Source organism: Azolla caroliniana, unplaced genomic scaffold, assembly GCF_043228905.1.
Source record: "Azolla caroliniana isolate FFs.n. ecotype wild unplaced genomic scaffold, voAzoCaro1.0.p SCAF_14, whole genome shotgun sequence".
In the NCBI taxonomy this organism is placed as follows: Eukaryota; Viridiplantae; Streptophyta; class Polypodiopsida; order Salviniales; family Salviniaceae; genus Azolla; species Azolla caroliniana.
The window spans coordinates 19,261,784-19,274,456 of record NW_028230449.1 but is presented as its reverse complement, the minus strand read 5'-3'; the positions used below and the strand labels follow the sequence as shown (position 1 = coordinate 19,274,456).

The 12,673-nt window shown below is 36.2% G+C and overlaps 2 protein-coding genes and 1 non-coding gene across 3 annotated transcripts; all 3 read left to right on the top strand.

The window, feature by feature from the left end:
• The first annotated feature begins 1,173 nt into the window (after positions 1-1,173).
• On the top strand, positions 1,174-5,512 carry PPA6 (pyrophosphorylase 6). Its single transcript, XM_087330382.1, has 6 exons — positions 1,174-1,457; positions 3,473-3,633; positions 3,968-4,068; positions 4,153-4,334; positions 4,787-4,885; positions 5,145-5,512. The coding sequence occupies exons 1-6, from the start codon at positions 1,227-1,229 to the stop codon at positions 5,235-5,237; spliced, it is 867 nt and encodes a 288-aa protein (XP_087186508.1). The 5' UTR covers positions 1,174-1,226; the 3' UTR covers positions 5,238-5,512.
• A 1,334-nt stretch (positions 5,513-6,846) lies between these two features.
• Positions 6,847-6,919, top strand: TRNAR-CCU (transfer RNA arginine (anticodon CCU)). Its single transcript has one exon. It is a non-coding gene; the product is annotated as a tRNA-Arg (tRNA).
• Positions 6,920-8,299: 1,380 nt separating this feature from the next.
• On the top strand, positions 8,300-12,409 carry LOC147855766 (ADP-ribosylation factor 1-like). Its single transcript, XM_087330051.1, has 6 exons — positions 8,300-8,587; positions 10,039-10,109; positions 10,711-10,830; positions 10,909-11,027; positions 12,055-12,136; positions 12,214-12,409. The coding sequence occupies exons 1-6, from the start codon at positions 8,440-8,442 to the stop codon at positions 12,217-12,219; spliced, it is 546 nt and encodes a 181-aa protein (XP_087186177.1). The 5' UTR covers positions 8,300-8,439; the 3' UTR covers positions 12,220-12,409.
• Positions 12,410-12,673: the final 264 nt, after the last annotated feature.

The window sequence follows — 12,673 nt, the reverse complement described above, 5'->3', positions numbered from 1 at the left end:
ATGATTAAAGTAGAGATTCCTTTTGAGAACTATGTAAAACTTGAGTGATGTTTTTGGATTTATAACAAACTAGGATGGCATGATTCGCTTGAATAAAAAACCACAAATGATGTGATTTTGCTGACATAAGAAAGTGTTTCCAGAACAGTGGAAGATTTTTGGCAGAACGCCCAGAGAACAAAGTGAGTCAAAGAAAGGTGTCGATGGGCCCTTTCGAATGAGATATATGTGACACAAAGTGATTGATAGAGAAGAGAAGCATTATTATTATATTAACTACGAGACGAAACATGATAACGTATTATCAAAGTTCTCCACATCCACAGAAAAATCCAAGAGAGAGAGAGAGAGAGAGAGAGAGAGAGAGAAATTTATACTAAAGTCTTCTAAGACCAAGCCTATGAGACAATTGATTACAATAATAGGATTTGTACCCAATCATAAAAAATAAAAACAAATAAGAGAGAGAGATATTTTTAATGTCTATCTAGAGATCGATTAAGGACAACGAGTATAATCTTTATTGAACTTTCTTGAAATAGCCTCCCAAGTTTTCACGATTTCCCACGGATGCGTATGATCTGGTGATGTACGTGGAGCTGAGATTTGCACACTGGATGGTGAGCAAAGGATTAATATGGTGGTTCGGCTACATGCTCAATTTCGTGTCCTCGGGGCTCAACTCAGGAGGCATAAGCAGTCGGGCGCGCTTATTATTGGTCGAATCCCGACCAACAAGATGGACAATAAACTTCATTCCCAGGTCTCCATGAGGAACCAAAAACGGAGAGCATTTTTTTACATTGACAGAAAGCTTGGACACATAGTATGAACCATACGTACCACACGTGCATTCACATTCGCGAATGTTTCAATCATTCGAGTAATGCTAAACACCCTCGAAGAATGGTAAATATCATACTTCTTCTGGATTAACTATTTATTATGAGTTAAATACATAATACATAAACCTAAAAAAAACGGAAAAAAACAAAAAACAAAACTTTAAAAAAAGGGAAAAGAAGAAGAAGAAGAATGTTTAAATAACATGCGCATTCGTTTCCCAACGTAGGCAAACGAATGTTTTCCAACGTAAGAAAGAAGAGAAGAAGAGAAGAAAGAAGAAAGAAGGAGATTTTAGTCGAAGTTTTCCATTAGCCACAGAAAATCGAAAGAAAAAGAAAGACAGGAAGGACGAAGAAGAAGAGGAAGCAGCAGGAGCAGCCATGGCGACGGCGATCCGAGCTCTGCTTCACGCCCCCTCTCACCCTCTCCTCTCCTGCAACTCCCCGAAGCTCTCCAGGACTCTTCGAGCGCCGACATTTAGAAGCGTTTCTTTGCTCTCTTCTCGCTGCCAAGCCACCGCTGTTAAGTCCACGAGCTACAGCGTCAAAGAAGAAGGGAAACCGGAAACATTGGAGTATCGTGTCTTCTTCTTCGATTCTGAAGGGAAGAAGGTCTCTACATTTCGTATACCCCTGGCTTTTTCTTAATTAGTCCTCAGGTTTAGACCATGCTGTGCCAATTTCTGGTGGATATGGCTTGCGGTTCTGAATGCTGCATTTTGTTTCTTGTTTCTTATACAAATATATAATTTACAATACAGATATGGAGATGAAAACGTGCTATATGCAGTTCATGTTTTTTGGTGCTTTCTTTGTGCATATAGATTTCGGAATAATCTGGGGCATCTGAGCTTGGAAATTCTGGAGTGGTCCGAATTAGATTATAATATACTTCTGGTTGCCTTTTATGCATTTCCGTCCTTTGATTCGTTGCATAGGTTTCTGGAACATTCCGAGAAATCTGAACTTGGAAATGGATTTAAAAGATGTTTTAGGTTATTTTTACACATTTGTCTGTCGGTTAGTTTATGAGGACAATATCAGAATTTTCGTTGACTTTTTGGTATCTTGCATTTTTCTGTTGATCTTTGTATAACTTTCTTGATTAGTTTGAGAAATTTTATTAAAGAAGTGGACTTTAAAAGACTGTATCTTGCTTTACGCATAACTTTCTGGAATAACCTTAGATATCCGAGCTTAGGATTGGAGTTTCAAAGATTCTATCTTGAATTTGTCTGTTGATAGGTCTGAGCTTTGAATGTAGTTTAAAAGACTGCATCTTGCAATTTTATCTGGAATAATATGAGAGATCTGAGCTTGGAGTTTTATAGACCGTATCTCGCATTCGTCTGTTGATTTAACATGCATAGCTTTCTTGAATAGCTTGAGAGAAACCTTAACCCAGAAATTGAGTCTGAAGTATGGTTTCTTTTCTTTAGTTTGGTAAAGTTTTACGTCATGATATGATCTCTCCCTGCATGGTGGAGATGCATATTTCTAGTTACTTTAATGTACATTCGTGTATCCTGCGTTTGTCTTTTGATTATTGTACAGAGTTTGACCAACTGTATCCTGCATGTTCATGTCAGCTCTTGCAAAGCTTTCTGGAAGGATCTGAGAAGCATGAGCTTTGAGATAGGGTTTAGAAGGATGGTACATCCCATATTACAGTGTTGCTGGAGGGGAACTTTGGTAATAATGCCAGAATTTTTTGCCCTTGTTTTCTCGTCCATCATTTTGGCTGATTTGGCTGTGGCAAGGTTGGGAGAGGAAGGGACAGCCAGACAGGCTGCCCTTCCCATCCCGTCATGACCCATCTTTCCGGCTGTGTGATTCTTCACAGCTTTCTGGAATAATGTGTGAAATCCAAGGTTAGAAACGGGGTCTGCAAGACTGTATTTTGCTTTGTTTCTCACATAGTTTTCTTGAATAATCTGAGCTTAAGATGGAGTTTGGAAGACGGTTGGTTCTTCTTACATAGTTTTCTTTAATAGATCCAGAAACCTGAAGTAAGAGATGGAGCTTGAAAGATGTATTCTTTATTTATTGGTATTGATTTCTCCAGCACATGCCACGACTTCCCTTTCCATACTGATAATGGTCAGCCCAAGTTTGTGGTGAAAATCCTGGAAACATATTTGACCTTAAATCAATCATCATGCTATTCAAATTTTTCTAGATGTTTTCTTTTACATTCCTGTTTGCTGCTTTTGTCAATTGTTACTATCGTAGCTTTCTGGAATAAACTTAGAAAGCAAGCTTAGAAATGTAGTCTGAAAGATATTTCCATTTCTTCCTTTTGGTAATGTTTTCTGAGGTCTCTGTGACAGTTGACGTGACATCCCATTGCCTGCTGGTGAGAGTAGCTTAAATTTGATGTTGAAATCCCCAAATAATCTGGAGTAGATAAACTAGTATTCTACTCATATTTCTGGTTCTTTCTTACATTTCAGTATCTTGTATTGTCTTTTGTCCTTGCATAGCTTCTGGAATAGCCTGAGAAAACCTGATCTTAGGAATAGAGTTTGAAGCATACTTTCTTTTCTTTTGATTTTCTTCTCTATAACTTTTGATATTGTTATATAAGACTAAATTTTCAAAGATATTTTCTTTCTTCTTTGGTCTAGGTTTCTCCGTGGCATGACATTCCATTGCATGCTGGTGATGGTCTGTTCAACTTTGTTGTTGAAATTCCCAAAGAAACCAGTGCTAAAATGGAGGTAGCCACGGAAGAGCCTCACACTCCCATCAAGCAGGACACGAAGAAGGGGAAGCTTCGTTTCTATCCGTAAGTGATTTATATCATGAGGACTTCACGAAAAATATCCCTAGAATTTCACCAAATTCTCAAAATACCTCTTTTTTCACTTAACTGTATTTATGTTAAATATTTCTTATTGAAAGAGAACTTGTAGAGAGAGGAGAGATAAAAAGTTGGGAATTTAAGGAATAATTAGTGGAATTTTTGTAAGTTCCCCTTTTATCACCAATGTCATAGTTTTGTAAAATAGAGTGTTAGCTTGAGAAACTTAATATATTTTGTATAATCTTGTAGTTTGTGAATGGACTCTTACCTCTGGAAACCTAACATGCTATATATGGTTATGCGGTGCTCTTTGTAGCTATAATATCAATTGGAACTATGGTCTCCTTCCTCAGACATGGGAAGACCCTTCTCACTCCAATGCTGAAGTTGAGGGTTGTTTTGGCGACAATGATCCAGGTGGAAATCTAGTGGATTGATATAAGAAAAAATAAAATCAATGTGAGGAGAGATTGTAAACAAGTTAATTTTTTGTTGAGACAGTTGATGTGGTTGAAATTGGTGAAAGACGGGCAGAGACTGGGGAGATTCTAAAGGTAAAGCCATTAGCTGTATTGGCAATGATTGATGAAGGGGAGCTAGATTGGAAAATCATAGCAATTTCTGCGGATGATCCCAAGGCTTCACTTGTTAACAATGCTAGTGATGTTGAAACACACTTTCCGGTAATTATCATCATCTTTATCTCTCTAGACCAGATTCTCATGTTGACTCATTATTTAAATTCTGTTTGTAGACTGGATTCACTCACATATATGCAATTTAATATTATCTTTTTGTGTATTAATAAAGAACATCAACCATGTGTTTTTATTACTTCAATTGTGTTCTAGGCACTATTTACTCATATTTATGAGATTTAATATTGCTCATTTGTGATTAGTAAAGAACATAAAAGGACGTGTTTTCATTGTGTAAATTCTGTTTATAGGCTGAATTTTTTCATATATTTGTGAGTTCGTATTACCTATTGTTGTGTTAGTAAAGATCTTCAACCAAGATGGTGTATTGACATTGACTGGATTTACTCATATATATGTAACTTAACATAACCAATTTATAATCAGTAAAAAAACATCAACCATGTGGATTTATTATTTAAATTATTTCGAATCAGGGCACATTGGCCGCCATACATGCTTGGTTTAGAGATTACAAGATCCCAGATGGAAAACCTGCCAATAGATTTGGGCTCGGTGATAAAGCAGCGGATAAGGTGTTTATACTATTTTATTTACTATTGATTATAGAAATGTTTATTTGTTTTGCGTTCTCAGATTTCATGTTCTGTAAGTGCAGACAGATATTAAGGTCATGAATTTCAATGGAAATAACATGATTTGATATCATATATATATAATACACCTTTGGGAAGTATGTGTGTGTTATTAACGTTCTAGATGTCAACTAAAATCTTTCTTTTCTTATACTGATTGAACTACACTAATGCTGGTTTTGTCACATCAATGTATCAGGATTACGCTTTGAAGGTCATTGCTGAGACTAATGAATTTTGGGCAAAATTAGTGAAAAGGGCCACACCATCAGGCGATCTCTCTTTGGCATAGAGATGATGTATATATGGTGGGGGAATTCGGTCCATTCTAGAATCAGCTCAGTGTTTTCATTGCTTGAAGAGCTTAGTTATCAGCATATTGCTGTAGAGAAATTGAGCAAATCAAGAGATATATGAAAAGGCTGAATGTAAAAGTTCAATGCTAATGTTATGTCAGCGATGGCCAGAAACCAATTTTGGAATAATAATAAGCTGATTGTTTTGTAAAGGTACTATGCCTTGTTGGCTGTACTGGAATACCCTTAAGTTCAAAAAAATTATTGGAGTGTACCCATGTAGCTGTAAATTTTGTACTTTACAGAGATACTATATGGAAGGGGGGGATTCTTGTAGATTTTGGAAACTTGGGGATATTCTGTTAAATAACTATTGAATTAGGAGTATTTTGGTGCTTTCCTAACTTTAGTGTTAGTATTGCTGCTCTGATGCTGCCAAGAAGGTTAAATATAACTGTTTTTCTGATATGGTGTGCATTAGACATTTGGAGATTCTTTTCTTTTCGATTTGTTAGCAGTCCAGTTTAATTTGATGTCACACCAAATGAATCTGGTTTAGAAATGAGCATGCATTTTTTATATCCAACCCATAACCATAACTACCTCCACATAAACTGCGATATATAATTTTGAAAGATATTCATTTGCATGTTAACCAGAAGATTCACTTAGTACGACATATGCTGTAGGTAAGTTTTTTAAAGACTTGTATTAATGGGACACATATTGACTTTCAAGGCACCATGAGTCAAACTTAGATGAGATAAGCTATGCACGTTACCTTGACAAGAGAACCATCTTGGCAAGTGTAAGGAATTGGCAAAGGACAACATAGATGATGAAGAAACTGTTGAAGTTTGGAAGTCTTAATTAATTGCATAGTTATAATGACATTTATGGGTTGTAGGTATGAGATTTTAGGCTGCATTTTTTGAAGAGAGATCCTCTAATACTTCCTAGTCATATTGATACATTCTGAAAAGCTAATATTTGTTCATCCAATGTTGTGATTTGTATACTTGCATGGTGGCATATTTAATTCCATAAACATTGCCTAAGAAAGGGAATTATTTTAGCTCAATACAAGCTTGCTAGATATTCTAGTGTATCCTTACAAACATTTTTTTAACCTAACCCCTACCCCAACAATTGGAGAATGAGCAATAAAAGGATTGGGAAAGAGACAAAGACCTTATATCAATGTTATTGATATTAATAATATGCTTATCTCATATGTGTGGAAACATGCCTTAATTCGTATTGTTGTCAACATTAATATTCTTCATGTCTTGCATGCATAGAAACATGATTTCAATAGGCAAATACATCTTCCTTTTCGTGGTACCCAATGGTTGCACTTACGACACCTTGCATCTATTAAAACCAAATCCAATTAACACTAGTGCGTTAGATGTACCAACAATATGGTTAGCTCATACAATTGCCATCTTTCTTATACAATGGCTACATGAAGCTAGATGTATTTATATGATTGTTCATATATCGCTAGCTATGTAGCCATGGTGGAAGATAGAATGTGGAAATGATAATGTAGATAGTTTAACGATTTAAATTTAAAAAATGCTTTGAGAAACCAATAAACGAGCGCCTGTAGCTCAGTGGATAGAGCGTCTGTTTCCTAAGCAGAAAGTCGAAGGTTCGACCCCTTCCTGGCGCGATTTTGGTTTCCACCTTTTGCTCAATTTTAGTTTTCTCTCCTATTTCCACTCACTTCTAGCAAAAACACTTCCATTTCCGGTGAGTTTTTCCCCATGAGGTATGTCCACGTTGTTTTTCAAAATATTATCTCTTGTCAAGCTGACATGTTCTTTTTACGGATAATAAAGCCAATGATTTTTAACTTATTGGGTGACACAAATGGCTTTCCCTTTTGTGCTTTGCTTCAACTGAAACACATTGTTGAAGTGAGCTCAAAATAATGTGAGCTTTATTACTAGCCCTCGTGTCCATTAGTATACGTGTTTGCAGAGTATTTCACTTTGGACAACCTGATTTGTGTATGATACAAATAGCCTTTCAATGTGGCATTGTTCATAGTCAAGGCAACGAGCTGGCGTAATCAGTATGTATCATGGAAATTACAACATGTGCCCCTATTTTTGCGCATTCAAAAAACAAAATGGAACACAATGGTCTTGTGTTGCTATTGTAAAATGCCCTATTTACGGGTACCTGGCTTCTATGATTTAAATCAAATCAACAAAAGTAGCCAATGTTAGAGGCATCTAACATGGGAGAAAGTAAACAAACTTGCAAATGGAATGCTTTGGTTGTTCTAGGAAACACACACATAGAATAATAAAAAACATCTCAAGTTATGTGTCCAACATGAAATCTGTCTTTAGCAATGGCTAACCACCCCGAGTTTCCAACGAATGGAGCAACCTCTTTTGTGCCTTATTGAATTTGCTCTAAAAGAGAGCACCTACCAAATCTAGGTGTTTTTTGTTCTCTGGTCGAGCTCTAGGGGGGTGCCTCTAGGTTGACATCAGGCCTAGTCTTGGAACACAAGGATTAAGAACCTCATGAAGCTAGTCTGCATGGTGAGGCAATCCCTTTTTACTTGTTTAGTTTCAAACTATTTTTACTGCCAAGAGAAGAAAAGGAAGATCTAAGGTTGGGGTGGAGGGGTATTGTGGGAATTCTGTAAAAAAATATAGAGGGGTATTGGGGGAATTCTGTAAAAAAAAAAAGAGGGGTATTTTGGGAATATAATGTAAAATTTGTTTGAAGTACGTAATATACTCGAATGCATAGGTGAACATTCGTTTTCATACGAATTCAAAACGAATGCGCATGTTATAAAAAACATTCGTATGTTTTCTTTTACATTTTCTACCTTAACTTTCTTACCTTAAAATATTTTACCTTATAATAAATAATGAATACAAAAGTATGGTATTTACCATACATCGAGGGTGTGTTTACCATCCTCGAACGATTGAAACATGCGCGAATGGGAATGCACGTATGGTTCATACTATAAATTTGAAACCTTCATTTCATGGCTCTCTTCTTCTTCTTCTTCTTCTTTCCACTCATACTCGGAAAGACAACTCTTTTTTACTGACAGTCTGTTATTAACACACAGATTATCTCCATCGCCATAGCCATCGCCATCGCCATCGCCATCTCCGTTTCCATCTCCCTTCGCCTTCGCCTTCGCCGCCTCTCCCCATGGGCCTTACCTTCACGAAGCTCTTCGAGCGTCTCTTCGCCAAGCGAGAGATGAGGATCCTGATGGTCGGACTCGACGCTGCAGGGAAGACCACTATCCTGTACAAGCTGAAGCTCGGAGAGATCGTCACCACTATTCCTACCATCGGTACTTGCACCTATCTGTCTGTCACTATGTTTCATTCTATTTCGTTCTTCTTCTAATCCGTCTAGTTGAGTGAATTTTAGAACCGTTTGCCTTTATTTCTACTGCTATTCTTGCCCCCCCTGAATCCATATCTCTTTGAGTTTATATGCCATCCGTTTGTTCTGACATTGTCGTACTGTTAGGAATATTCCTCTTCTTTCTTATTCCTTGAATGATGCTCATTAAGACCAAATTTCACTCAGTTTTGCGTCGTAATCGTATCCAGAGTCAAGATCTGTTGTAGGAATGCTTGATCCGACATCTCTTCGGAAATTCTGAGTAACATTTCTGTCCAAATTTCTCTTGAAGATTTGGTACTATTTCATGTTTTGAATAGTTTTTTCTGTTTCAGTTCTTCACCTTTTGATGTTATTTTGTTACATTTTGACAGTTTGATTTTTCTTTCTTTGAGATCCGTTTTGCTTTCCATTTTCACTTGATATTATCTCATTTCCAGTCGAGATTTAGTTTGAATATTTTACCTTGTCATTGCTGCAATCGATCTTCATCGTTGGAGCTTTTTTTCCTCTTCTGTTCCACAATTACTTTTTCACTGTTTTTCCCCTTTCTCTCTTTAACCTAGTATTAAACTTATTGATAGGAAAATTCATTTTTCATTAGGTCGCCTTTGCAATGCTATTATGTAACTTTATATTGAAGATTTCCTCTAAATCTGCATTTTCGTTTTGTGTTGGTTCCTTAATTTTTTAGCCTAATTTCTACTTGTTGAGCATTTTTTAGTTTTGAATAGTTCTTTTTGGATAATCATATCTGGGCCTTTTTTCCTGTTGTGTAATATCTTTTTCTGCGGCGTGCTTATTTTCTTACCGTAATGTCTTTTTATTGAGCTACATTCGGGTTTGAATCGGTCTTCTCTGTAATGCAGATATTGGTTATCATATTTGAACTTTTTTTCATACTCCGCAATTTCTTTTTCAGTTTCTTATGTTGTCGTAAAGTGCTACTTTTGTTTTTCTTTCATGGTATTATTTTTACAGTTACTTACTTTCGGAACACTTGAAATCAGGCAGATGATATTGCATGGTTAGTGTGAAACGAATGCAAAATCTTGAGTGTGTGTTTCTTCTTCTATTTTATATGTTTCTGGTGGTGAAACTTGAGATAATTGGTGGTCTGATTGGTGTTTTACCATCCTCTGGAGGTTACTGTAGCCTGGTGTCATTTTCATTTGTTTCAACCCTGAATTTTCTTTTTGAGAAAGATTCAGTTTTGAGTATGTTTTCTTTGCTACACGGTGACAAATCTTCATGCTTTGAGCAGTTTCTCTATTCTTTTTGTGTTTCTTCTTTTTTCCGTTAACCCTAATATCACTGTTTGAAACCAAAATTTCAATGTGGAAGTTCTAGATTAAAGATCAGAGTACTGAACCATTACATCTTCTTCTTGACCAGGATTTAATGTGGAAACTGTGGAGTACAAGAACATCAGTTTTACTGTGTGGGATGTAGGAGGCCAGGACAAGGTAACCATTGTTTGTTGTAGTATTTCTTTGAGCTGGTGATTTGTTAGAAATCTTTGTGGATTTTGTTGGAAAATATGGAATGAGTATTAGTGTAAAAGATGTAGGACACAATGATAATTGTAAAAATGAGGGAATGAAATACATGTATTAGGAGCTAGATCCTGATTAAGTACATTATATAAGTGTATGAGGTATATATAGTGATGGAGGAACTATTTATGTGAGCATTTGGATGATAGGAGATCGGGATCTCTGACAGACGCTCTTTGTAATGATGAGAAAATGGATTTGTTTGAAAGCTATGGATGATAGGAGATAGGGATATCTGAAGGGGGCTCTTAGATGATTAGTCAGTTACTCTGACGCAATTGTAATAGTGAATACAAATAAAATGAAATGGAAGCACAATTCTACACGTGGCGTAGATAATTGAGCATTTACAATATAGAAATGCAGAATATGAAAACAAAATCATTTTACAGAAAGTACAAAATAGAGATGAATTATATATAGGCATGGCAGAAAAAACAGAAAGAGGGCTCCTTGTGGAAAGATAGGGGAGGTAGCTAACAACTTTTTATGGTCTTTGTTATTTTATTAGATTCGTCCTCTTTGGAGGCATTACTTCCAAAATACCCAAGGTCTCATATTTGTGGTGGACAGTAATGATAGAGATCGTGTCGTCGAAGCTCGAGATGAGCTCCATAGAATGCTGAATGAGGTTAGTTTTACTTCACTGTTGATTTCATTTGTTGTATTGTTAAAGAAAACATATTGGTGAACGATTTCTTCACTCCAGGATGAGCTACGAGATGCTGTGTTGCTTGTGTTTGCAAACAAACAAGATCTTCCTAATGCTATGAATGCAGCTGAAATCACAGATAAGCTGGGGCTTCATTCTCTTCGTCAGCGCCATTGGTATGTTACTATGCTGCAATGCATATTCCCGCATGCTAAATTGTCAATCTGTTTCATTACGTGATGTTATGACTTCTGAAATTGTGCAAGATGATAAAATGGGATGAATTGTTGTATGATAAATGTACTAATATAACATTTACCAAGAATTCTGACTGTCTTGTTAATTTTGAGTGAAATAAGCTTATGCAGATGAATCTTACAGTGTACTCCATGTAGAGAATTTTGTTTCCTGAGATATTTTTGTCCAAACAATGAAGCGAGCAAGCATATAAACGGGAAGCCATTGTGTGCTCTATATATGGATTTTCGTCACTGAATATTTTTGTCAAGAATTGAAATGTGAAAAGCTCATGGCATGCTCGACAGAAACAATTATCCTCTATGAGTTATGAAAGCTAGGTAAAAAACAATGCACACTAAGGGACATGAATGTTTTACAAAAAGTTACTCGTAGCAGGACCTTCTTGAGAGTGCATAGAATATCAACATCTACTTCAAGCTCCTTATTATTAAGAATATGCACAGCTTTTTTGTGTTGATCTGCTCAGAACAACTGTACGCATGCCACCCCTGGCTTGTTACTAGCAAGACTAAAAGATGGATGAGCTATCATATCATTGGCACAGATGATTGCAGAATCTTTCTGATATATGAGATTGATTGTTAACAATGGCTCAACAAGCCACTTTAGTTTACTACAATCTGGAAATGTCACGCATGTCCACGAATTTCCTAGTTTGGGACAAATTAATGATACCCATGACACAGAAACAACTGGAGATATCATGCCAAAACCGAAACCAAGAAGGATGCTGGAAATAAAAAGCAATTACTCTTCTTCTTCTCAGCTAATCAAGGCAATTACATATTGGTCTTCAATTGATCTGAGTAATGAAATTTGGAAATAAGTATCATTATTTTCTAATTAACAACCAGTCATACATCTTGAGTGAATTAATCCAATGAAGTATAAATTTAATGTTGTGCTTTTCTCATGTGCTTTGTTTATTCACATTTGTTTCAGGTATATTCAAAGTACATGTGCTACCTCTGGAGAAGGACTGTATGAGGGCCTTGATTGGCTTTCAAGCAACATTGCAAGCAAGGTATTTCCATCACGTCTTATAATCCTTTCTCAGTTTCCAGTTTATGAACTAACAATTTTCACATTGTTTGTGTCCAGTCTTGAAGAAAAACAGCAATTTAACAGTCAACATCAGGTTGTGGTTTTACTTGGTAGGAAGGATTTTTCTTGACATTGCAATCTTAGATTGTTCAACCAGATTCTCAGCACCATTAACTGTCAAGGTTTATATAAAGAGCTTGTAACTTATTATATTTGAGTTTTAATATTTCCAATATCATCATTTTGAATTTCATTGCATTCAATATGTGGACACTTGCAATGCATGCTAATGCTGCCAATTTTGATCTTAAATCTTTGTGATGCCATGCAAGGCAAGGATGAATTCCTTCAATCAGTTTTTCTGAAAAATTCTACCTTTGCATCAACATGGATTTTTCCACAAAGTGATGATATTAGTAGGATTTTGTTCATGTTGGAGAAAATACAATTATGTTGCCAGCACGAACTCGAGCCTCATAACTCCAAATTGATGTATATAAGGATATATGTCTGAGTC

Bases quoted from the DNA above. Each gene is read 5' to 3' on its own strand.
- PPA6 (XM_087330382.1), top strand. From the start codon at position 1,227: ATGGCGACGGCGATCCGAGCTCTGCTTCACGCCCCCTCTCACCCTCTC. The intron at 3,634-3,967 runs GTAAGTGATTTA...TGCTCTTTGTAG, and splicing joins GGGAAGCTTCGTTTCTATCC to CTATAATATCAATTGGAACT. The intron at 4,886-5,144 runs GTGTTTATACTA...TCAATGTATCAG, and splicing joins GTGATAAAGCAGCGGATAAG to GATTACGCTTTGAAGGTCAT.
- LOC147855766 (XM_087330051.1), top strand. From the start codon at position 8,440: ATGGGCCTTACCTTCACGAAGCTCTTCGAGCGTCTCTTCGCCAAGCGA. The intron at 8,588-10,038 runs GTACTTGCACCT...CTTCTTGACCAG, and splicing joins CACCACTATTCCTACCATCG to GATTTAATGTGGAAACTGTG. The intron at 11,028-12,054 runs GTATGTTACTAT...CATTTGTTTCAG, and splicing joins TCTCTTCGTCAGCGCCATTG to GTATATTCAAAGTACATGTG.